Source organism: Procambarus clarkii, chromosome 82 (genome assembly GCF_040958095.1).
Source record: "Procambarus clarkii isolate CNS0578487 chromosome 82, FALCON_Pclarkii_2.0, whole genome shotgun sequence".
Classification (NCBI taxonomy): Eukaryota; Metazoa; Arthropoda; class Malacostraca; order Decapoda; family Cambaridae; genus Procambarus; species Procambarus clarkii.
In genome coordinates this window covers 7,752,250-7,779,736 of record NC_091231.1, presented here as the reverse complement: position 1 = coordinate 7,779,736, position 27,487 = coordinate 7,752,250, and the positions used below count along the sequence as shown (strand labels likewise).

The 27,487-nt window shown below is 46.0% G+C and overlaps 1 protein-coding gene across 1 annotated transcript in view; it reads left to right on the top strand.

Annotated features, from left to right (window-relative positions):
* The window catches only part of LOC138358110 (trichohyalin-like), a 56,808-nt gene extending 35,125 nt beyond the window's left edge, over positions 1-21,683 (top strand). Inside the window, exon 4 of the mRNA XM_069315612.1 lies at positions 21,308-21,683. Within this exon, the coding sequence (XP_069171713.1) occupies positions 21,308-21,683 (376 nt within the window). The remainder of the gene's footprint in view (positions 1-21,307) is intronic.
* The last annotated feature ends 5,804 nt before the right edge of the window (positions 21,684-27,487 follow it).

Below are 27,487 nucleotides of genomic sequence, written 5' to 3'. Positions count from 1 at the left end.
GGCATTAACACAAGACAGAACAGGAGGGGATATTAATAGGGTATTAAAAGTATCAACACAAGACAGAACAGAAACAATGGGTATTGAATAGAAGTGTTTGTAGAAAGCCTATTGGTCCATATTTCTTGATGCTTCTATATTGGAGCGGAGTCTTGAGGTGGGTAGAATATAGTTGTGCAATAATTGGCTGTTGATTGCTGGTGTTGACTTCTTGATGTGTAGTGCCTCGCAAACGTCAAGCCGCCTGCTATCGCTGTATCTATCGATGATTTCTGTGTTGTTTACTAGGATTTCTCTGGCGATGGTTTGGTTATGGGAAGAGATTATATGTTCCTTAATGGAGCCCTGTTGCTTATGCATCGTTAAACGCCTAGAAAGAGATGTTGTTGTCTTGCCTATATACTGGGTTTTTTGGAGCTTACAGTCCCCAAGTGGGCATTTGAAGGCATAGACGACATTAGTCTCTTTTAAAGCGTTCTGTTTTGTGTCTGGAGAGTTTCTCATGAGTAGGCTGGCCGTTTTTCTGGTTTTATAGTAAATCGTCAGTTGTATCCTCTGATTTTTGTCTGTAGGGATAACGTTTCTATTAACAATATCTTTCAGGACCCTTTCCTCCGTTTTATGAGCTGTGGAAAAGAAGTTCCTGTAAAATAGTCTAATAGGGGGTATAGGTGTTGTGTTAGTTGTCTCTTCAGAGGTTGCATGGCTTTTCACTTTCCTTCTTATGATGTCTTCGATGAAACCATTGGAGAAGCCGTTATTGACTAGGACCTGCCTTACCCTACAGAGTTCTTCGTCGACTTGCTTCCATTCTGAGCTGTGGCTGAGAGCACGGTCGACGTATGCGTTAACAACACTCCTCTTGTACCTGTCAGGGCAGTCGCTGTTGGCATTTAGGCACATTCCTATGTTTGTTTCCTTAGTGTAGACTGCAGTGTGGAAACCTCCGCCCTTTTCCATGACTGTTACATCTAGAAAAGGCAGCTTCCCATCCTTTTCCGTCTCGTAAGTGAAACGCAGCACGGAACTCTGCTCAAATGCCTCCTTCAGCTTCTGCAGATGACCAAACTAAGTTCCAAAGGGTAACGAAGGACACTACAGCCGAATTAAAAGCAAACGTCAACAAACTGATCGAAACTGTAAACGCCAAGAAATCCGGACTCCACCTGCCAAAGATCATTGGGGAATATAAACCTGGATATGCGTATGGAAATGTCAAGACGCACAAGCCTGGAAACCCACTTCGGCCAATCATTAGCCAGATACCCATACCCACGTACAGACTGGCAAAGCGACTCAACGGCCTGCTGACTCCTTATGTTCCTTGCGCCTTCAGCCTGAAGTCTCCAAAGGAATTTGTGGACTTACTGCGGGGCACACGGGCCACAGGGATAAGAGCCTCGTTGGACGTAGAATCGCTGTTTACCAACGTACCTGTGGACGAGACAATCGGAATGATAGCCGACAGAGTGTATCGTGATCCAGCCTGTACTCCTCTTGACATGCCAGAAAGTATTCTGAGGAAACTACTCCAAGCTTGTACTAAAGAGGCACCCTTCTTGAGCCCGGATGGGCACATGTATAAGCAAGTAGATGGGGTCGCCATGGGTTCTCCCCTAGGTGTCCTGTTTGCAAACTTCTACATGGGTACCATCGAGCAAAAAGTCTTAGTCGACATGAACTTGAAACCGGCCATATACTGCAGGTATGTTGACGACATTTTTACACAGGTACCTGATGTCAGACATCTGCAGAAGCTGAAGGAGGCATTTGAGCAGAGTTCCGTGCTGCGTTTCACTTACGAGACGGAAAAGGATGGGAAGCTGCCTTTTCTAGATGTAACAGTCATGGAAAAGGGCGGAGGTTTCCACACTGCAGTCTACACTAAGGAAACAAACATAGGAATGTTCCTAAATGCCAACAGCGACTGCCCTGACAGGTACAAGAGGAGTGTTGTTAACGCATACGTCGACCGTGCTCTCAGCCACAGCTCAGAATGGAAGCAAGTCGACGAAGAACTCTGTAGGGTAAGGCAGGTCCTAGTCAATAACGGCTTCTCCAATGGTTTCATCGAAGACATCATAAGAAGGAAAGTGAAAAGCCATGCAACCTCTGAAGAGACAACTAACACAACACCTATACCCCCTATTAGACTATTTTACAGGAACTTCTTTTCCACAGCTCATAAAACGGAGGAAAGGGTCCTGAAAGATATTGTTAATAGAAACGTTATCCCTACAGACAAAAATCAGAGGATACAACTGACGATTTACTATAAAACCAGAAAAACGGCCAACCTACTCATGAGAAACTCTCCAGACACAAAACAGAACGCTTTAAAAGAGACTAATGTCGTCTATGCCTTCAAATGCCCACTTGGGGACTGTAAGCTCCAAAAAACCCAGTATATAGGCAAGACAACAACATCTCTTTCTAGGCGTTTAACGATGCATAAGCAACAGGGCTCCATTAAGGAACATATAATCTCTTCCCATAACCAAACCATCGCCAGAGAAATCCTAGTAAACAACACAGAAATCATCGATAGATACAGCGATAGCAGGCGGCTTGACGTTTGCGAGGCACTACACATCAAGAAGTCAACACCAGCAATCAACAGCCAATTATTGCACAACTATATTCTACCCACCTCAAGACTCCGCTCCAATATAGAAGCATCAAGAAATATGGACCAATAGGCTTTCTACAAACACTTCTATTCAATACCCATTGTTTCTGTTCTGTCTTGTGTTGATACTTTTAATACCCTATTAATATCCTCTCCTGTTCTCTCTTGTGTTAATGCCACATCACCCTTCCCACCTCACTCAAATGTAGATATAAAATCAGAGATACGTTCTAATCAGTTGTGTATTTGTGAAGTCTTTGAAAATGTAATAAGTTTTACGAAACGCGCCCGTGTCGCGTCAGACTAGAAATAAAAATGAATTTTGGAGAAGTGATTTTTGATTTACCTCCAACAGTGAAGCGTAATGTACGAAAGATTGAGAAAATTCGTTTTAGAATTATTAATCTTACTTTTTCGGTCATATTTAATAATATATATATATATATATATATATATATATATATATATATATATATATATATATATATATATATATATATATATATATGTAAATTTTGGTGATCATCAAGAATGAGAGAAATGGGAAACAGAGAGAGTGAGAGAGGAGGGAGGGAGGGAGGGAGGGAGAGAGAGAGAGAGAGAGAGAGAGAAAAAAAGAGAGAGAGAGAGAGGAGGGAGGGAGGGAGGGAGGGAGGGAGAGAGCTCACAGCCAAGACTCAAAATGCCGATCATTGTTATTTATGAGGCGTTAATCCTACTTAAAATTTCGCCTATCATGAAGGCTGTGAGGGAGAACCAGCTGTGTGAGGGGACGCAGCTGGTGCAGAGGGAGAGTCCAGCTGTGTGAGGGGACGCAGCTGGTGCAGAGGGAGAGAGTCCAGCTGTGTGAGGAGACGCAGCTGGTGCAGAGGGAGAGAGTCCAGCTGTGTGAGGGGACGCAGCTGGTGCAGAGGGAGAGAGTCCAGCTGTGTGAGGGGACGCAGCTGGTGAAGGGGGAGAGAGTCCAGCTGTGTGAGGAGACGCAGCTGGTGCAGGGGGAGAGAGTCCAGCTGTGTGAGGGGGCGCAGCTGGTCCAGAAGGAGAGAGTCCAGCTGTGTGAGGGGACGCAGCTGGTCCAGAGGGAAAGAGTCCAGCTGTGTGAGGGGACATAGCTGAGGCAGCTGAGAGGCATCACCATATCAGGTATAATGTAAATAATGCCCCAGATGATGAACAATGCACATATGTGCACTTTGATGATCAAAGTGCACATATAATCTTCACGATATAGGTAAAATTTATCTCGCTATATATATTGTTCGTTTATTATGTCTCTCTAAATCCCTATCACGTGTTACGTATTTAAAAAAAAAATGAAACTTTTTTTTTAAAACAAATTTGCAAAAATAATATTGATAACGATTCCAATATGATAACCTGACGATGGCTGCAGCCCAAACAAGGCTGATTTACATGTCAGACTTCATAATGGCCACGTAACTATTCCCCCCCCCCTTTTCCTGCCCCCACAACCCCCTCCCCCTTTTCAAAATCGCGTCCTCGCGTAGGGGATTTTTTTGGGGGGAGCGGGGGTCGTTAGATACTACTTTATTTCTGTTAACCAACTGATTTTTCCATTAACGGATATCGCGTTGATGAGATATCATTGTGTATTTGACGTCAGAGTGCCAGAGTGCATGGGAAAGGAGCAGTGTTTAAAACCCTGATTTTGCTTCAGTTGTAAGCCTCAGGAACCCTAGTGGGTTCAGTAGAATCCCGTGTTGCCGTGTGGCGTCGTGGTGGTGGTGGTCTACGGGGCTATAGCTAGCTACCACGGGAGCGGGTTCGAATCCTCCTAGAGACTCTTACTAATCTTCTTATTGCTAAATCGCGTTATTGTGATTTTGAAGTGAATGGTGATAATTGTTGTGAAAATTATGATAGTTGGAGCTATATGTAGAGAACTTTTTTTTTAATGTTTATGTTTGTTATATACACATATAATAGGATGATGTCTCTTATATGTCCCTTATACAGCATGTTGTCTCTTATACAGCATGTTGTGTCATATACAGCATGACGTCACTTATACAGCATGCCGTCACTTATACAGCATGACGTCACTTATACAGCATGCCGTCACTTATACAGCATGCCGTCACTTATACAGCATGCCGTCACTTATACAGCATGCCGTCACGTATACAGCATGCCGTCACTTATACAGCATGCCGTCACTTATACAGCATGCCGTCACTTATACAGCATGCCGTCACTTATACAGCATGCCGTCACTTATACAGCATGGCGTCACTTATACAGCATGCCGTCACTTATACAGCATGCCGTCACTTATACAGCATGACGTCACTTATACAGCATGCCGTCACTTATACAGCATGCCGTCACTTATACAGCATGACGTCACTTATACAGCATGCCGTCACTTATACAGCATGCCGTCACTTATACAGCATGCCGTCTACCCATCCTCGTCACTGTCTATCAGACAGGTGAACCCTGCTAACCTTCACCACACTAAATTTAACATTCACGTCTCCATGTGAATGGAGACTATTCTCCATTCTATTCGTCTATTACGTCTATTCGAGAACGAACCCGAACTGCATGGTTAGGTTTCTGGCTCTTGTTTACAATTGACGAAAACAAAACCAAAAAAGTTATTCCCGATGTTGTTTATACAGTAAAACGCTTAAATCTATTAGCAATAATACAAGATGTATTAACTTTATTTGTGTTCCATATTTTGACAGTGACGGGCCATGGCGGGTCTTGCCATCACCGCTATAATGGTGTCATTGTTTGTGTCACTATTAAAAAAAGAAGCAATTTCCATTAAACGCTGATGCTACCTATACTCGTGGGGGGTGGGGGGGGGGAGGGGAGGTTCCATTTACCTAATTGTTCTGCATCAAACCACCTCCAGTGACGGGGTAGTTTTGTTCCAGCATTGACTTTTATGAAAAGTGAGGGAGGGAACGATAGAATGAGAGAGAGAGAGAGAGAGAGAGGATATAGAGAGGTAGATATACAGACAGGCAGGCAAATATATGACTACAGACATACAGACAGAAAGAGCGACCCACGTGGAGGAATGAACACCAGAGCGCCGTCAAACTGCGGCCAAGGCGACCTCTCTCCTTGCGGCCAAGGCGAGCTCTCCTAGCGGCCAAGGCGAGCTCTCTCCTAGCGGCCAAGGCGACCTCTCTCCTTGCGGCCAAGGCGACCTCTGTCTCCTTGCGGCCAAGGCTACCTCTCTCCTTGCGGCCAAGGCTAGCTCTCTCCTTGCGTCAAAGCTGACCTCTCCTTGCGGCCAAGCCGACCTCTCTTCTTGCGTCAAAGCCGACCTCTCTCCTTGCGGCCAAGCCGACCTCTCCTTGCGGCCAAGGCGAGTCATTAGTCCCGGCAAATGATGCAAATTGCCGGCAAATTATAACGTCAATCTGCACTTAGCACCGGCGCCCACGACTCCTCTTACCCCGTCTTGCGGTTTGTACACGTCGAAAATTGTTGAGAAATTGTCTTACTGTAGAAGGTAATAACGAAGCCTAATGACACTGGGTGGGGATGTGAGGTGAAGTTTTTACTCGAGCGTCTTAATGGATCTTTCTGCCTGTTGTTGTGAGCTAAGCGTCCGGGGTTGTCGCTTTCGAAAGAAGATTACAAAAAAAAATCCATTATTAGTGCAAAAGTTCGTATCGGTGCCTGATGGGAGGTTTGGGGGGACAGCTCTTGATTGCGTTTGCGTCAAATATCCAACATTTTAGCCTAATACGGACAAATTGTGAATCCAGGGAATCGAAGTAGGCCATTGAATTAGAGGTAAAGAAAACGTGCATTTCCCGAGTCGTTCAAGTACCTCCCAGTGCCTTCCAGTGCTTTCCAGTACCTTCCAGTATCTTCCAGTACCTCCAAGTACCTCCCAGTGCCTTCCAGTATCTTCCAGTGCCTTCCAGTGCCTTCCAGTATCTTCCAGTATCTTCCAGTACCTCCAAGTACCTCCCAGTGCCTTCCAGTATCTTCCAGTATCTTCCAGTACCTCCAAGTACCTCCCAGTGCCTTCCAGTGTCTCCCAGTACCTTCCAGTACCTCCCAGTCCCTTCCAGTACCTCCCAGTCCCTTCCAGTACCTCCCAGTCCCTTCCAGTACCTTCCAGTACCTTCCAGTCGCTTCCAGTACCTCCCAGTACCTCCCAGTGTCTCCCAGTACCTTCAGTACCTCCCAGTGCCTCCCAGTGCCTTCCAGTACCTCCCAGTACCTTCCAGTACCTTCCAGTTCCAGTACCTCCCAGTACCTTCCAGTACCTCCTAGTCCCTTCCAGTACCTTCCAGTGCCTTCCAGTACCTCCCAGTACCTCCCAGTACCTCCCAGTACCTCCCAGTCCCTTCCAGTACCTCCCAGTGCCTTCCAGTACCTCCCAGTCCCTTCCAGTTCCAGTACCTCCCAGTACCTTCCAGTACCTCCCAGTACCTCCCAGTACCTCCCAGTGCCTTCCAGTACCTTCCAGTACCTCCCAGTACCTCCCAGTCCCTTCCAGTACCTCCTACCAGATTTCCAGCACCTCTTCCAGCGTCGCGCCGAGCTTCTCCGGGCCTTTTCGATCCTTCTAGTGACTCTTCGACCCTGCCAGCGCCTCCTTCAGAGTTCAAGGACCTCCGCGACTCTTTCAGTACTTTCCCGGTCTCCTCAGTACTATCCCTAAACCTTCTTGGATCTTCATTTTTCTTCCAGCATTATTATCCTACTTCATGACAGGTGTGTGAAGATTTATTGTCCTTGTGACAGGTGTGTGAAGATTTATTGTCCTTGTGACAGGTGTGTGAGGATTTATTGTCGTCATGACAGGTGTACGAGCATAAATTATCTTTACATCTAACAAGGGTTACAGTATTTATAATCCTGTTACATGTCTGAGCATTTATCTGATTCCTGACAGGTGTTCGAACACCTGCATGTGTTCCATGATGTGTGCACGTCTGTATTATGTTTTTTGTTCTTGACAGGCTTGTGAGCATTCATGATCCTGCTTCACATCTATTGTAAATCCTAACTAATCCTAGCTTCGTGCTAGGATTAGTTAGCCTCGTGATGGTATTAGTTAACCTGCTTCAAGCTTAGGTAAAACAGGTGTTTCGATCAGCTAACCGGATGTTCATGGACCAAAATGGCCACTACCTGTGATCATATTCCAGTATAATAAAGTAGAATTTGCCCAAACAACATTAAAATCGCTGCTAAAGCAGGTAAAGCTAATAATCAAATTAGCTCGTTGTACTGCGAGAGTAATTAGTTCAACAATAAGATTTTGTGGATTTTGTTAATAAGTTTGATCAAGAGATTCGCTTCCGAGCCAAGCCTAGTTTGGCCTAACCAAACTATACTTTCTTTTGATGGCGTAAGCTCATTAGGGGTCTAATTGGCTAGTTTATGGCCAGACAGCCATAAACGGGGTGTTAATGGGCAGCCGACGGCTTGCTATTGGGGGGGAAGCTGGCTGCAAATGGTCGGTTGGCATAATTTAGATGTTAAAGGGGAAACTGAGTGGGAATACTCTGCCACTTCACACACCTGCAATGTTGCTTTACACACGCACGCACACACACACACGCGCGTGCGTGTACACACACACACAATATATATATATAATATAATGACAGTGTCAGACCACGAAGGAAAATTGAAACAGGAATTTCCTTAAGTACTTTCGTATATTAATACATCTTCAGAAGGAGTCACTCCTTCTGAAGATGTATTAATATACGAAAGTACTTAAGGAAATTCCTGTTTCATTTTCCCCCGTGGTTTGACATTGTCACATTTTTAATCACGTGTTTATTTCCGTGTAATATATATATATATATATATAATAATAATATTGAGTAACAAAGAACACAGAAAGGCTGCAGGAATGATGTGGTAAATGACTACCTAGAGTATAATCACCACATGCAATATAACGAGGGTTGGAAGAGGGCATCCGAAGGAAGGTCCATCAGCTAAAAGAAAACGACATTTAGGGTCGACACGATCCAGTCCTTTTCGCCTGAGACACGTGCTGGCAAGATAACGGAATGAGCAGCTTCATTCTTAGCAAATATTTGTTAGGCTTTCAGGCTCTGTAGGAGAGGAGGGACTCTAATATATCCACTTACCTGTTCCTATTATATTAAGGTAGTTTTGTCGTTAATTAAACGATTCGTTGTCACGTCCTGATGAAGTGAAGCTTCCAGTTGGAACCAGCTTCACTTGATCCAGTTGAAATTAGTCCCATGCATCACACAAGCATGGGGTGGGGGCAGTGTGTGAAACCCTGATTAGGCTTGAGTTTTTTTTTCTACCACAGACGTGGCAACACATTTACAATGCTAACCAGCATATATACATTTTCTTCTGTCCTTCAGTGGAAGGCTCAGGAATCCTAGAGGATTTTCCTTGAATTCCAGGTTGCTATACTTTTGACCATGTTGTGGAGCAGTGGTCTAAGGCGTGTGCTTGGGAGTACCCAGAGCATAGGTTCGAATCCTCCTCGGGGCTCCTACTGATTTTCTCATTGATACATCACGTTAATGTGATGTCTTTGTGCATTAGAATTCTTTTTTTTAAATTGAGTTAAAATTAACAAAGAAATTTGACCAAAACTAATTTAATCTAACCTTACTAATTCGGTAATTGATGTTCTCATTATAATAAAAAATTATTAATTGGAATAGAATGAACCCAATTGGAAAGAAATACTTGAAAATAACGAAAATCATTCTGTCTTTCTAGATTTAAAATGGGCTTTCTAGATCACCCCCAATACAGTTTCCTTGATATTTTGTCCCTTCTGTCCCTTTTTGTCCCTTCTGTCCCTTTTTGTCCCTTCTGTCCCAAATGATATTTTGTTCCCCCTTCTTTTTAAGTTTTGTTTTACTTTATATGATATTTCAAGGGTTATAAGTTCCACGGTGGTGAATAGATTGAAAGATGAAAAGTTGTGGGTATCTTGAATCTCCTCAGCTTCCGGTCAAGAACCGAGGACACAGCAGGTTGTCAATGAATATAACAGATCAATGATTCTTGCACGAATCTTATTTTTGCTTCACTTGAGAAGGTTAGGAAAGTGGCTCTTCAAAGATGATTTTATAGTATTGTAATAGCCTGACACTAAGGGAGGTGTTTCACTGTCTGTCAGCATTTTCAAAGGCAGTATAAGTCGGCATCTATAGAATGATTGAAGATTAAGCCACCCATCAGGTGGCACGGGCATGAATAGCCCGTAGATATCTATAGTTGGAGGAGGAAGGGAAGGGAATTATTTTGGGAAAGCGCCAAGCCATTACGACTATATAGTACTAGGAAGGGGTCAGGATAAGGATTTGGAATGGGACGAGGGGGAAAGGAATGCTGCCCACCCACTTGGACGGTCGGGGATTGAACACCGACCTGCATGAAGCGAATCATCATACTTTGCCCATAACAGCATAAAATAGAGGATCCTCTCTCGGCTTCAATGCCAATGAGGAACAATTATATTTTATATTTCATTAATTACAAAGATGTACTGAAATCAGCTCTTATGGTAACTACAGACAGAGATCACACTAACGTGATGCATCAAATGAACAAATCCACAAGGGCCGTGACGAGGATTCGAACCTTGCGTCCGGGAGCATCCCAGACACTGCCTTAATCAACTGAGCTACGACAGGGTAAAAGGGTTGAGACCGAAGTTCTACTGAACTTACTGGATCCCATAGCCTCTCCGAGGCACAAACCAGGCTTTTACCCTGTCGTAGCTCAGTCGATTAAGGCAGTGTCTGGGATGCTCCCGGACGCAGGTTCGAATCCTCGTCACGGCCCTTGTGGATTTGTTCAGCTCTTATGGTGTTATTAGTGATATTATATGAGTGAGAGAGAGAGAGCGAGAAGAGAGGAGACCGAGATAGTAGGATAACAAATACATACTTCACAACAATCTGGTATACATGCGCTTATCCTCTAACCCCCAGTGAGACACACCGCTGATGTTGGCTCGTCCTGTTTGCTGCCTTTGTCCGCCCCCAACTTGTTATTGTTACACTGACCGCTGTCTCGCTTGTGTACTTGAAGTCTTGCTGTATTCACTGTCCTGTTAGAGACTCTTGACTTGTCCCCCCCCCCCCCCCACACACAAACTGGCTCTCTCTTCTAAAATCATCTTTTACTTGTTCAAGTCTCCACAAAGCACTAAGTGGCTTGTTGAATCGGCTGTCATACACAACTGCTCTGACATGACACTTAATTCTCGTTTTTTTTTCCTTTTTCTATCTTGATACATGACTCTTATAAATGTTTTTTTCTCTCTCTTCTTTCATACGTCTTTCTCAGAACTTTTTTTTTGTAAATACTAAAATTTTTAGAACGTATGTAACTTGATCTAAACTTTTAGCTCTATTTTCTTTTGCTATTAATCTGGGTTTTTTTCGTTATTTTTGTCTTAAATATCAGCCAGTGATATAAATGCTCGTTCGACTCAAGCTTGTTCAGTGTACTTTGTTTCATTGTTTGCTGGATAAGTAGCTTTATTCTCTCTCTCTCTCTCTCTCTCTCTCTCTCTCTCTTGGTGTCTGGATCTCTATCCTGATAACGTCGGGGGAGGGGAGGTGATAGACTTTGAGAGGAGCTGAGAATAAAATTAATAATATTAAATATTCTCAAATATAAAAATATTTGATAATATTTTTAATATTCAAACATGAACTCAAAACAAATATCCGCTTCTAAATTCAGTTACATCTTAGCCGCGTGACTCTTCACTTAATAACAGAATAAAGTTAATAAAGATTGAACTTTTATAAAGCTAAAGTGAAATATTGGCTTTATTCCCTGATCAATTACTAAAGTGATTTTCCTTTAACTCTGGTTACTTAAAGAAGTTCAATAAGTGCCATGAGTCAATAACTGAATTTCTCTACTTATGCCAAGACAAGACCAAGACGTTCAGAGTTACTGTAACTCAACTGGTGAGTCTGGGGGTGAATGAAGCCAAAGCACAAGTATTGATTGATGGCGCTTAAGCCACCACGAGAGGTGGCACGGGCATGAATAGCCCGTAAGTGGTAGAATTTTTGGAGTGACTGTGATCTTTGGTTGTGAAAATCATGAATAACAGGGAAGCGTAGTGTATATTTTAACCTAACTCCCCTTGATCTATTGATCAAGGGGAGTAACCTTGATCTATTTGTGTAGCATATGGCTACACAATCGACTCGAGAATGGTCCAGGACGGACCGAAACGTCGTCGTCCCTTCACCTTCTAGTGTGTGGTCTGGTCAACTTACTCCCCCCCCCCCCTCCACTGCTACCCACGACGTCTTACCTGACTCATTCCTTACTCATTTCTCATTTACCCATTAACTGACAAGTCGAGAACGCAAGTATAGCTAGACATGATCTATTTCCAAACCCATTCACTAATACCACACCCACCTATTTTCGCCTTTGTCACCTTTAACCTTGGGAACTTTGGACTAAATGCCCCAAAACCCAAGACCGCGTCTACTAACTCTCACGTCACAGACTTAAAGCATACCACATGCGGTATGAGTACATCTCACCACATACTAATCGACAACATACTCTAACAAAACACACATATGAGCTACAGATGTTACTCAGGGGCTTAGATAAACCTAAACTTAGATAAACTAGATGATCTCGATCCCAGGCGCCGGCGAGAAACAATGGGTAGAGTTTCTTTCACCCTATTACCTAGCAGTAAAATAGGTACCTGGGTGTTAGTCAGCTGTCACGGGCTGCTTCCTGGGGGTGGAGGCCTGGTCGAGGACCGGGCCGCGGGGACATTAAAAAGCCCCGAAATCATCTCAAGATAACCTCAAGATAACCCCCCCTCTCTCTCTCTCTCTCTCTCTCTCTCTCTCTCTCTCTCTCTCTCTCTCTCTCTCTCTCTCTCTCTCTCTCTCTCTCTCTCTCTCTCTCTCTCTCTGTCTCTCCTCTCTCTCTGTCTCTCCTCTCTCTCTCTCTAATCTTGCTTCTCAAGTTACGACTTGACAATGGGGCAGAGCGACCACATGCCCAAACGTTCAATGCGTGAACTTAATGTTCATTTTGTTCAGCAGTTGCATGGTGATACACGAGTCATGCCACCATCAGGAAAATAAATTAATTTTTGTTTACCACTGTAAATGAGCTGCCGATCATTACCTCTATGAAAAAGTATTTAATCCTTGAAAAAAATCTTTAGATCCTTATGAGAAAGAGATTTAGGTCGTTAACACTGACCCCCCAAAAAAATTTAGGTTCGTTAACACTGAAGAATGTTTAAGATCTTTTCTTTACCACGTCGAAAAAAGCACCAATAATTTCTTCATATAGGCTATACCACCTCCCTCATCCTTACTCACCACCGTCCTCTTTCCCAGCCTCATACTTCTTCTTCCCCTTTCACCTGCTCTCTCTCTGTCTCTCTCTCTCTCTCTCTCTCTCTCTCTCTCTGTCTCTCTCTCTCTCTGTCTCTCTCTCTCTCTGTCTCTCTCTCTCTCTGTCTCTCTCTGTCTCTGTCTCTCTCTCTCTCTGTCTCTCTCTCTCTCTCTCTCTCTCTCTGTCTCTCTCTCTCTCTCTGTCTCTCTCTCTCTCTGTCTCTCTCTCTCTCTCTCTCTCTCTCTCTCTCTCTCTCTCTCTCTCTCTCTCTCTCTCTCTCTCTCTCTCTCTCTCTCTCTCTCTCTCTCTCTCTCTCTCCCTCACCTCAGCTGGGACATGTCTGCCCCTCTCTCCTACCCAACGAATTTACCTACTATATATATCCCATAAAAACTTGCGATAGGTAAACCTACGAGAGTATAAGGTAAACCTACGAGAGTATAAGGTAAACCTACGAGAGTATAAGGAGACAGCTACGAGCAAGCGAGAGATGTGTTGAATTGTTAAACTAGACTCCGCTTTATTTATAGCATCCATTTGACCTTGCTAGTTGAGATGAGGGGGGGGGGGGGGGGGGTCGTGTATTCATGGGGCAGGGGGTATGGGGGGGGTAGGTGGAGGGGGTAGTGGGTATTGGTGACAGCTGCGAGGGGGGCCGGGGGGGGGAGGGGTTGTGGAAGGGATGGGTGAGGATTGGAATGAGTTTTAATGGGGGGAGGGATAGTGGGGGGTGAGGGTTGAGAAGTGAATCCAATCCAGATTGACGCCTGGTAATTAATTTGTAAATTCTGAGGTTAATGTGGGAAAAATTACCCACTGATCTTGGCCCCTTAATCCAGGGCCCCCCACATTATTATTATCCTAAATAACCATTTAGACTGAAATACGAACTTTTAATCTATTTGAACACATTAACACTAAGAGGGGTGGGGTGGGGGGGACACAAAGCAGTTTGATGTAAGCTGATACTTGAGTGATATATTGGCCCCAGGTTCGAGTCCTGGAGAGGCCCACATTCCTTCCCCCCTTGTGCAACCACTTGGGGTGGACGGTAGAGCGACGGTTTCGCTTCATGCAGGTTGGCGTTCAATCCCCGACCGTCCACAAGTGGTTGGGTACCATTCCTTCCCCCGGTCCTTTGCCTAATCCTTATCCCGACCTCTTCTCAGTGCTATATAGTCGTAAGGGCTTGGTGTTTACCACTGATAGTTCCCTATACACACAGGGGTCTGGTAGCTGAGTGGACAGAGCGCGGGACTCGTAATCCTATGGCCCGGGTTCGCGTCTTGGACTAGGCAGAGACAAATGGGCAGAGTTTCTTTCACCCTGATGCCCCTGTTACCTAGCAGTAAATGGGTACTTTGGAGTTAGACAGTTGTTACGGGCTGCTTCCTGGTGTGTGTGTGTGTGTGTGTGTGTGTGTGTGTGTGTGTGTGTGTGTGTGTGTGTGTGTGTGTGTGTGTGTGTGTGTGTGTGTGTGTGTGTGAAAAAAAAGTTAGTAGTTAGTAACAGTTGATTGATTGACAGTTGAGAGGCGGGCCGAAAGAGCAGAGCTCAACCCCCGCAAGCACAACTAGGTGAATACAACTAGGTGAACACACAGAAATCACAATTGCGTGATGCATCAAATGAACAAAATACCTCAGTCGATTAAGGCAGCGTCTGGGATACTCTCGGACGCAGGTTCGAATCTTCGTCACGGCCCTTGTGGATTTGTTCAACTAGGTGAATACAGTGCCCACTCATCATCTGGACTGTGACGGAACGAGTTCCAAGTAGCACGGGCTATGGTGAGCCCGTAACTGACCTGGCACAGGAGCGGGGCAAGTAGCATGGGCTATGGTGAGCCCGTAACTGACCTGGCACAGGAGCGGGGCAAGTAGCATGGGCTATGGTGAGCCCGTAGTGGACTAACCTGGCACAGAAGCGGTGCCTCTCAGATGCTCATATAGTCACTGATTGACTGATTGATTGTATTGATTGTAAGCATTGATTGATTGATGAAGATTGAGCCACCACAAGAGGTGGCACGGGCATGAATAGCCCGTAAGAGTAAGCACTGTTAGGCAGCCTTCACTTGTACTGTACAGTGTCCTTCACCTCTCTTCTCTACTCTTCCTCGTCCTCTCTTCCCCCAACCCATTTTTTCTTCTTTTCCACCTTTCCTCTCACCCATTTGTTCCCCTCCCTCCCTCCTCTTCTTTTGGTCGTACGAACACTCCCTCACGAACATTGTTCTTCTGTTCATTCTCGTTCTTCTACCTGTCATGTTTGTTCCATTCCATCAACTGCTCTCTCTCAACCTTCTTTCTCTCACCTTCACCCACCTATAACACTCCCCCCACCTATAACACACTCCCCCACACCTATAACACACTCCCCCCACCTATAACACACTCCCCCCAACCTATAACACACTCCCCCAACCTATAACACACTCCCTACACCTATAACACACTCCCCCCAACCTATAACACACTCCCCCCAACCTATAACACACTCCCCCCAACCTATAACACACTCCCCACACCTATAACACACTCCTCCCCCCCGCCTATAACACACTCCCTACACCTATAACACACTCCCCCACACCTATTACACACTCCCTACACCTATAACACACTCCTCAACCTATAACACACTCCCCCAACCTATAACACACTCCCCCCAATCTATAACACACTCCCCACACCTATAACACACTCCCCACACCTATAACACACACTCCTCCCCCCACCTATTACACACTCCCCCACACCTATAACACACTCCCCCACACCTATAACACACTCCCCCACACCTATAACACACTCCCCACACCTATAACACACTCCCCCACACCTATAACACACTCCCCACACCTATAACACACTCCCCCACACCTATAACACACTCCCCACACCTATAACACACTCCCCACACCTATAACACACACTCCTCCCCCCACCTATAACACACTCCCCCACACCTATAACACACTCCCCCCCAACCTATAACACACTCCCCCCCTACATACAACCCCTCTTCGTCAACACCTCTCCACCTGCCCATGTTTCTAGTCCCCCACCAACCCTCCTCCCCACCCATCCCAAAGCCCCTTCCCCCTCTCCCCCAACCAGCCTCCTCCCCCTCCCTCCTCTCAGCACCCCATCTCCCAATTACCCCCCGAGTCCAGTTACTCAGCGGCTCCAAGGTCAAGCTCAGCTTCGCCATTAGCATGCAAGACCTTCGTCCTGAGAGCAGGTTGTAGTCTGACTGGGGAGAGAGAGAGAGGGGGACTCTATTAATTTTATTTTTCGATTTAGGTGAGAGGTGGGGGGGGGGGCCTATGGGAGGGTCTTGAATAGGGGGTGGGGTTTGGGGGGGGATCTGGTGGGGGGGAAATGAGAGGGGGGGGGGCTTCTATTGCTGTGGGAGAAGGAATAGAGGTGTTAAGGGTATATATATAAATGGTGACATGGAAATGTCTCTTTGTAGAATTGTTTGAAGCAGTTTCTCTCTGTGTCTCTGTCTCAGTCTCTCTCTCTCAGTCTCTCTCTCTCAGTCTCTCTCTCTCTGTCTCTCTGTCTCTCTGTCTCTCTCTCTCTGTCTCTCTCTCTCTCTCTCTCTCTCTCTCTCTCTGTCTCTCTGTCTCTCTCTCTCTGTCTCAGTCTCTCTCTCTCTGTCTCTCTCTCTCTCTCTCTCTCTCTCTGTCTCTCTCTCTCTCTCTCTCTCTGTCTCTCTCTCTCTCTCTCTCTCTCTCTCTCTCTCTCTCTCTCTCTCTCTCTCTCTCTCTCTCTCTCTCTCTCTCTCTCTCTCTCTCTCTCTCTCTCTCTCTGTCTCTCTGTCTCTCTCTCTCTGTCTCAGTCTCTCTCTCTCTGTCTCTCTCTCTCTGTCTCTCTCTCTCTCTCTCTCTCTCTCTCTCTCTCTCTCTCTCTCTCTCTCTCTCTCTCTCTCTCTCTCTCTCTCTCTCTCTCTCTCTCTCTCTCTCTCTCTCTCCACAGACGGGTCTTAACCCCCCCCCCCAATCCTCCCGTCTCCTCAGCTTTGGCCTCAAGCCAGAACTAACCATTTTGGTAAACCAATCGCGCTGTTACGCCTTATAGCCTCAGTCCCCCCCCCCCTAGCCATGCATGACAGGCTGTTACCAGCCTCTCTCTCTCTCTCTCTCTCTCTCTCTCTCTCTCTCTCTCTCTCTCTCTCTCTCTCTGGTGTTGTTTTGTTGCTTTTTATGCCTCGTTAGTTCGTCGTTATTGAGCCGTACTTCCTGTACTGTGTTGTGCCTGTGCTGGCTATCTGCAGTAAAAGGCATATGTTAGTTTCCTTGGGAAAGGAATTATGTTTGTAAGTGCAAGATTTTCCTTGTTACACTACACAGGAGCACCGTGGTACACCGTGTTACACTACACAGGAGCACCGTGGCACACCTGGCACTCCTGTGTAATGAGCTCCGAAATCCACTCCAACTTTCTGATTAGTTTTCACTCGTGACCAATGGAGTACTTCGGTACTGTGTCGCGTTTTCTACCAGTATTATTAATTTGTTGTAGTGGTGAAACAGAGCCTGGGTTAGTGACTCTGGATTGGGGAGTAGGGGGGAGGGGGGGGGACTAAATACAGTTGAGTTGGTCTGATTGGCGCAGCGGTGATTAGCAGTTTAAGATCCTTGCACCCGTGACGTGTTCGTGGGGGGCTGTGGTTGAAATGGTTGGGAAGGATTGGGTAGCGTGAAGATTCGGATCTGTCTCAACATTTTTATATACGCTCCTAGAGCACCTTAATGTTATTTTTACTGTTGTTTACCTTGATGCAACATTGTAGCAACTATTGTTACCTTGATGCAACATTGTAGCAACGTTAGGGCTTTGTTTATATGTCATAAACATTATTTTCTTTTATCAACACATTTACGTATATCTGCATTTGTGCCTTAAACTATATGAAGGGGAGTACAGTGTGTGTTAAGAACTAGCTACGTGATACTAAAAGTCTCCATCTCGCAGGATGGGTAGTCATACAGGGCCATATATGTTCAGTAGTCTGCACTGGCGAATTTTGGGTTCAATATGAGGATATCTTCAAGAACACGAGAGTTGATAAAGTAATTGCAAAGCTCCAGGTACCTCATGCCAACTGGTCTGAAAGGTCTAATAACTGGGCATTCGGTGATGCAGTGTGGGAGATCATGCCGCAGTTTCTGCTCACAGAGTTTGCATCTGGAGTGCTCAGGATTGGGAGACCCGCCACCTGTAGCCACTTGCGTGTAGCTACAGTTGACTGTAGGAGATTATATGTATGTGAGATGGTATCCATACGGAAATAGATTCTAAACCCTTTACTCTGTGCATTGATCAGGTCATTTATAATTGCTAGTATGAGGTTGTTGCTGTCGATCTTACAGAAGTTTTCAATTGCTTGAAGAGGAGACTTGAATCACAACACTGTTATTCCTCCTGTGTTTTTTAATATACTGGAAGCTAGTTGTAGTGTAGCTAGATCCGTTTACTACAGGGGGCCGAAGTTCCAAGGTATTTGTAGAAGGAGACATAGTGAGATTAAATTTGTCTGTCCTTTCCTAGTGACCCGTGCCTTTCAGCTCTGGTACTAGTCTGGCGGCATTAATATGGACTTTATTCAGCTCATTTGGTTTTTAACGAGAAAACAATCCGGATCTTTCTCCTCAAATTCCAGAATTAGTTTGATACTTTTGTTCGTGGGAACCTCTATGACCCCCCCCCCCCCCCCTCAGGATTCGAACCCAGGCCGCCGTGAGTTTTCCCCCCTTCAGCAGCTCTGGTGTTGATGGGGACACTTACCCCTAAACCAACCCACATCTTTTTTTTTTCTACCACAGACGTGGCCACACATTTACAATGCTAACCAGCATATATACATTTTCTTCTGTCCTCTATGGACAGGGTTAGAGAAGTGTTAAACATATAGTTCAAGGGTTTATTGAACACTCAACCACAGAAGGTGATTCGATGCTTTTAAAATGCTAAGCTAACCTACATACGTAAATACATAGATACACAGATTTACGTATGCCCTACATAAAGTGTTCGATGTGAACACATGTGAACACATGTGAATCTTGGAAGCTACGAGGACGTGGAGCAGGAACACACCTGAGCATTCAAGAAGCAACGCGACACTTACTGACCTGTAATTGGGGTTGAGATTGAAGTGGTGTAATAATTAGTGCCAGGTAGCTGGCCTGTTGTACCTGGGGGGGTAAAGTATTATATTGTATTAACAAAAGGAACAGCTGCGGGAAGAAAAGGCGTGCTAGATACTAGTGATAACGAGCGAGCAACAAATAATACGGTAAAAAAGTTTAAAAGACATAAACATGGCTTCATAGAATAAATTAACATAATTAGAGACCCAAATGAAAGAGGAGGAGAAGCTACAAGTGTTAATTCCATAACAAGTTTGAGGTAAAATATAGTCGCTAATAAGAGATGTGAAGGAGGAGAGAAAACAAAGGCAGGAGGTGATAGGAGAGCAACAAGCTTCACAAGAAGGGCAATTGCAGAAAAATTCATGCAAAGCCGAAAGAGAGAGAGAGAGAAAGAGAGAGAGAAAGACAGAGAGACAGAGAGAAAATAGTGACTGCAAAGATTATTCAGAACCTAAATGCAAATATGGGCAGGCTGCGAACCATGAGTAGATACCATGAAACAGAAGATAAAAAAAAATTTAGAGAAAAAACTGTACATGGGCTTCAGGATAGAATCAAATCAGACGAAGAAGGAAACGTCGCAGAGGACACACGACGGACAACAGAAGGGAAATTATAAACGCAGTGAATGGGACTGATAAGTGGGGGCAACAAGACCTGAAAAAACTTTTTTGAAGTTGCTTAAGGATCAGAGGGAAAGCATATCATTCAAGCAACAGAAAGAGAGGCTGTAAAAAGCCAGCAGGCTGTGAAATAAACCAGACACGAGTTGGCAGTGGGAGAAATCGGTGGTGATCTATAATCTACAAAGAGCCAGAGACACATGGCAAAGGAGAGGAGGAGAAGACCTGAGGGAATGGAATGGAATTATTAGAAGAAAGCACCAAGTTATTACGACTATTTAGCACCTGGAAGAGATCAGGATAAGAATTTGGGATAGGACGGGGGAAAGGAATGGTGCCCAACCACTTGGGCAGTCGGGGATTGAACACCGACCTACATGAAGCAAGACTGTCCCTCTACCGTCCAGTCCAAGTGGTTGAGGACCTATGGGAAGTTATAGGAATTCTTAACAAAATACAGGCTTTCTGGTAAATTGATCATTACTGTAGGCTTGGTAGGTTTTAAATTGGATGTAATTGGCCAGTGAAAGTGATCTTTCAGAACATTTCACCGGTGAAATATATTTTGGTTGACAATTTAAAATTGCGAGACAGAGGGACGTACCATGTGTTCATTTGCTAAGACATGCCAAAGGAGGATGGCGAAGAAGGAAAAAAAAATCAAGAGAAGTAAAATAAGGAAGTACGCCAAGGAGATCAGAAGACAGCACCACCACACCACATGAACATGAAAGTCAAGCATCAGAGAGTTCATTACTACATCGTAATGGGTCAACCCACACTCACCACAACCCACCACCACACCCACCACCACCCATCACACTCACCACAATCACCACACTCACCACCACTCATCACCACTCACCACCATCTATGGCACTCACCACCACCCACGACACTCACCACCACCCACCACACCACCACCCACTACCACACCCACCACCACTCACCACACTCACCACCACAATCACCACACTCACCACCATAATCACCACCACCCACCACAATCACCACACTCACCACCACAATCACCACACTCACCACAATCACCACACTCACCACCAATCACCAACCACAGGCGATGAACCCCGGTATTTACCCGGCACAAACTGCCCAACATGACCATTGTTTACCATCTGGCCTGGCACAGCTGACGCAGCCTCAGCTGCTGCACCACACTGCGTCAGCAGCTTACCCATCACCCCTACTACCACCCCTCACCACCAGTAAACTCCTCCTCCTTTCCCATCAATGCTGTCATACCCTCCCTTCCCTCTCCGTCAGCATAACCCTCAGGTTGTCAGCAAATTTCCAGCTGTAACTCCAGACGTCTGGTGTCAGCAAGATCTTGCGTAGTGTCTGCGTGGGAGTGCAAATACAGGACAGAAGGGAGGGGGGCACGTTGCCCAAACGCTTCTGTCCCTCCGAGGGGACATGATCCTGGTACTTTCGGCTATAATTCGCCTGCACCAATCACTGCGCCATAGGGCCCTGTTATCCGGAATGTGGATATCCACAAAGCTACAGGCTGGAACAGTACCAGCGGGACTCGGCAGGCTACAGGCTGGAACAGTACCAGCGGGACTCGACAGGCTACAGGCTGGAACAGTACCAGCGGGTCTCGGCAGGCTACAGGCTGGAACAGTACCAGCGGGACTCGACAGGCTACAGGCTGGAACAGTACCAGCGGGTCTCGGCAGGCTACAGGCTGGAACAGTACCAGCGGGACTCGACAGGCTACAGGCTGGAACAGTACCAGCGGGTCTCGGCAGGCTACAGGCTGGAACAGTACCAGCGGGTCTCGGCAGGCTACAGGCTGGAACAGTACCAGCGGGACTCGACAGGCTACAGGCTGGAACAGTACCAGCGGGTCTCGACAGGCTACAGGCTGGAACAGGAATAGTGTGCTGTAGTGAGGACTGAACTGACACGCCCTTTGAACCGGAGCGATAATATTAAGATAGCAGCTCGGATATGCAGTCGAGTTTCGCGCCTTTTGGGCAAGGATTTCAACTTGACAAATAGCAACATTAAACATCTGTCATTATTTAAACATCTCCCTCCCCCCCCCCTCTTTTGTATGTGTATTGGATCAGATCTTTCCAGACGCTGACAGCAGGACAGTTTTCAAACCTATTAAATTTGCTGGATACCTTTCTCCGGACGCTGTATAAATACGTCTGGTATTGGGACTGCTGATGTTGAGGTGAGGAATCTCTTTCGGCCATCTTTTACTCCATTGGTCGTGGGTTGAGTCGGAGGGGAGTGTTGTGTGGTGAGTACACGGCCCGCTGTCACTTGCATCTGTGTTCACCCAAGTCTATCGTAGTATTAAATGTTTGTAATGAGCCAATGTTGGCTTCGACCTACTATAAACCCCTTCCTGTCTGCTAACCAATCATTTCTGCGTGTCAGGTAATCAGTCTTTAAGTTAAACAGCTATTCCAGCCTGACTGTCGGTTAACTGCTACTGCTCACCACCACCCATCGCTGAATCTGAAATCTCGCTTCATGCAGGTCGGCGATCAATCCCCGACCGTCTAAGTGGTTGGACACCATTCCTTTCCCCTGTCCCATTCCAAATCCTTATCCTGACCCCTTGCAAGTGCTATATAGTAGTAATGGCTTGGCGCTTTCCCCTGATAATTCACTCACTCTCAACCTTTTTTTTAACTAAAGATTCGTGTCTGACAGTAGGCTAACCATATCGCCAACCGATAATCTATCCCACCCAATTAACCAACCAAATAATTCAGCCTTCATTCAGTGGCCCGTTTCAGTCTATCGACCAATCAATAATTTCGGACTGTCATCTAACACATCTCGTCCTTAAACTTATATGATTGAGCAATAAGGAAAGACCGAGAGAACCAACCTCACACCGAAGGAAATAGAATGATAAAAGGAGGACATGATTACGACATATATGATTCTTAGAAGTATTTACAACGTGGACAGAACCCTAAATGTTTAACATGAACATTTGCAAGACCGGAGGATGTGGGTGGCTACTGGAAACTCAGATAAGCCATAGGGATGCAAGAGAGAAAAAATTTAAGTGAAAGAGTAGTGAGCAAGTGGAATGAGACGAAAGAGCAGGTTTCAAGTGCTCAGAGATGATAAGAAGAATCAAGTAGGTCTGACAAGTGTTGCATTAACATAAGTATTAAAGTAGCTAAAGACGTCCTTGGAGAAACGAAAGCTGTAGGCCCAGATAGTGTATTCCCAGAGATTGTTGTTGTTGTTTAAGATTCGCTACTTGGAAAAAAAAATATTCCAAGTAGCACGGGCTATGGTGAGCCCATATTGCCAGAGGTGTTAAAAGAAGCTGCATAGAACCTCAACTTACCTCCAGCACTAATCTTGTATCATTTTTGAACCGGACAAGACTTCCTCAGCAGCTGGGAGACGGCAACTTTGATAATAATACACAAGACAGCACTAAGTTACAGATTATTGATAATGACACACATTCGTTTGAAAAGTATATTAAAGAATAATAAAATACGATTAATAGAACATGTATATTGAATTGGCTTGTCAACAAGCACCAACAATGCTTTTTGAGAAGAGTTAATCGTTACTAAATAACCTACTGGAGATATAAATAATAAGACGAGGCACCTAAGATGGCCAGATTGTATATTTCTAAACAGCCAAATTGCCTTTTTAACATAATTTCGCATAAGAGACCACTATATAAAATTAAGAAACATGTGAGACCAGCTGGAAGAGCTCTGATGCGGGCAAGACAATGCTGATGAACAGAGAGGTCGTAGTTGGAGCGATTGGCGAATAGCCGGATTGGCAGTGTGCGACAATCGGAGTTTCCATTCACTTGGGCTGTAGGAGACTTCAACCCCGGACCCGAGTCTCACACACCGTGGACCCACGCTCGTGCTAAGAGAGCTTCGGCCTCCTAGAACTTATTTTTTTTAAGTGGAGTTTCTCAAGGATCGACCCTAGAACCCATACCTTTTTTTCTCATCTTTGTATTGGACTTGGCATTAAGTCCTAATGTCAAGTCTATATCTGTAATGTAGACTTGATGTCAACGTTTGCAGATGGTGTCAAATTCAACAGTTTTGGTAGATGAAGATTATAAAATACTCCAAAATGAATTGATCACACAAGGGGGATTGTAGACCCCGTCGAGGCACCACACAAGGGGGACTATATAGACCCCGACGAGGCACCACACAAGGGACTATATAGACCCCGACGAGGCACCACACAAGGGGGACTATATAGACCCCGACGAGGCACCACACAAGGGGGACTATATAGACCCCAACGAGGCACCACACAAGGGGGACTATATAGACCCCGACGAGGCACCACACAAGGGGACTATATAGACCCCAACGAGGCACCACACAAGGGGGACTATATAGACCCCGACGAGGCACCACACAAGGGACTATATTGACCCCAACGAGGCACCACACAAGGGGGACTATATAGACCCCGACGAGGCACCACACAAGGGGACTATATAGACCCCAACGAGGCACCACACAAGGGACTATATAGACCCCAACGAGGCACCACACAAGGGGACTATATAGACCCCAACGAGGCACCACACAAGGGACTATATAGACCCCAACGAGGCACCACACAAGGGACTATATAGACCCCGACGAGGCACCACACAAGGGGGGCTATATAGACCCCAACGAAGCACCACACAAGGGGACTATATAGACCCCAACGAGGCACCACACAAGGGACTATATAGACCCCGACGAGGCACCACACAAGGGGACTATATAGACCCCAACGAGGCACCACACAAGGGACTATATAGACCCCAACGAGGCACCACACAAGGGCACTATATAGACCCCAACGAAGCACCACACAAGGGGACTATATAGACCCCGACGAGGCACCACACAAGGGGCTATATAGACCCCAACGAGGCACCACACAAGGGGGACTATATAGACCCCAACGAGGCACCACACAAGGGGCTATATAGACCCCAACGAGGCACCACACAAGGGGGACTATATAGACCCCAACGAAGCACCACACAAGGGGGGCTATATAGACCCCAACGAGGCACCACACAAGGGGACTATATAGACCCCAACGAGGCACCACACAAGGGACTATATGGACCCCAACGAGGCACCACACAAGGGACTATATAGACCCCAACGAGGCACCACACAAGGGACTATATTGACCCCAACGAGGCACCACACAAGGGGGGCTATATAGACCCCAACGAGGCACCACACAAGGGACTATATAGACCCCAACGAGGCACCACACAAGGGGACTATATAGACCCCGACGAGGCACCACACAAGGGGACTATATAGACCCCAACGAGGCACCACACAAGGGACTATATAGACCCCAACGAGGCACCACACAAGGGACTATATAGACCCCAACGAAGCACCACACAAGGGGGGCTATATAGACCCCAACGAGGCACCACACAAGGGACTATATAGACCCCAACGAGGCACCACACAAGGGACTATATAGACCCCGACGAGGCACCACACAAGGGGACTATATAGACCCCAACGAGGCACCACACAAGGAACTATATAGACCCCGACGAAGGGCCACGCAAGGGGACTATATAGACCCCAACGAGGCACCACACAAGGAACTATATAGACCCCGACGAAGCGCCACACAAGGGGACTATATAGACCTCAACGAGGCACCACACAAGGGGACTATATAGACCTCAACGAGGCACCACACAAGGGGACTATATAGACCCCAATGAGGCGTCACACAAGGGGGATTATAGACCCCGACGAGGCACCACACAAGGGGGACTATATAGACCCCGACGAAGCACCACACAAGGAGGTACTATAAACCCTTGAGTGAACGTGTTAGAGGTCACGACCTGACCTCTAATCCAGCCCAACTACCCTCCAGGTTCTCCACGACACGTGAGACAAGCAGCGTCTTAGCAACGGTGACCTTGGTCTTACCACCAGGCAGTCGGTGGGAGCAGGAGCAGCAACAACGTGCGCATCTTAGCAATTAGAACCAAATGTTTTTGCTGGGCTCCCAACGTGTGTGGAAAGTTGATGTGCAGTGGGGCGTTGATGGTGGGGAAAGGGGGGTGGGGGTGGGGATTAGGGGAGGGGGTGGGGTGGAGGATTAGGGGAGGGGGTGGGGGTGGGGGATTAGGGGAGGGGGTTGGGGTGGGGGCTAGTGGGGTGTAGGGGGAAAAAGGGTGGCCTCCATGGCTAAACGGAATAGGGGTCAAAGATATTTGTAATTGGTGTAGATCGAGACACTGGGGGAGGTATATAGGTGGAAAAGATGGAAAAGAAGAAGGAAACGTTGTAGAAATAGGGAAAGGGGGGGAAGGAACAATTATGGGAAAGCGCCAAGCCATTACGACTATATACCACTTGGAAGGGATGAGGATCAGGATTTGGGATGGGACGGAGGGGAAAGGAATGGTGCCCAACCACTTAGACGGTCGGGGATTGAACGCCGACCTGCATGAAGCGAGGCCGTCGCTCTACCGTCCACCCCAAGTGACCGGATTGTAGAACTATGGAATGTAATATGAGTTATATGGCAGCAGGCGAGCTGTCCGCCTTGCTGGCACGATATATGTACGTGTCTTTGGTACCTTCATTGACAAAGAAAAGTCTCGTTATGCCAAGTGGTTGGAGATACGAACCCTGACCATATTATTCGCGAGGCGAGTTTGTTACCACCGAACCCCAAATGTTTACACAAGCTTGTTCATACGTGTTTGTGCTTCCCAAAATATTCTTCTTCTCACAGGACTCTTTTTTTTCCATCAGAGGGTCGAGCTCAAACTGTTATATTTGTGTTCGTGTGTGTGTATATATATCTGTATACATATCTATGTATGTACATATCTATTACACAGGTGTAATAGATATTTACACCTCCTCATCACAATCGACTTGAGAATGGTCCAGGACGGACCGAAACGTCGTCGTCCCTTCAACTTCTAGTGTGTGGTCTGGTCATAATATCTATTACACAGTTGAGAAACAGCTATTCTTCCGTGGATCTTATCATAGATACCTTAGTGAGCTATGTAAAGATGCTGCTCCATCAACACCTTTAAACTGTTTCATTTATTTGCAAGTCTTACGGAATAAGGAAACTTTTTCACGTGGTCTAGTCCATATTGTGGCTGCATACTCGTTGCCAGGTCTGACGTTTGTTATGTATTGTATTTTGAAGGCTTTCTCGTCTAGGTTTCTGAAGGCAGCTCGAATACTCGCCAGCAGTTTTGCATATAGTTCAGACGCTATTCTACTGCTGTGTGCCTCAGAAATGGACTGATGGCGACCTTCTAATCCTTACATATTCATTCGTTGTTGTCTTGTAGTTGTTATCATTCTCTTCAGTTGCCTTTGTATATCTTCGATGCATCTTTGCTTCTCCTTTATGTCTCCTGACACCGCCTTTCAAACCCTGGCCTGGTATTGTGTCTTTGTTCTTTGTGTATGTAAGAGGTACGACTGGTTCTTCAGTTTAGCATTTTTGCTGCCAGTGTTGTACGTCGTAAAATGTGTTGTTTATCACTGAGCTTTCTGCTACACTGCACGTGTGTACTCACCTATTTGTGCTTGCGGGGGTTGAGCTCTGGCTCTTGGGTCCCGCCTCTCAACCGTCAGTCAACTGGTGTACAGGTTCCTGAGCCTACTGGGCTCTATAATATCTACATTT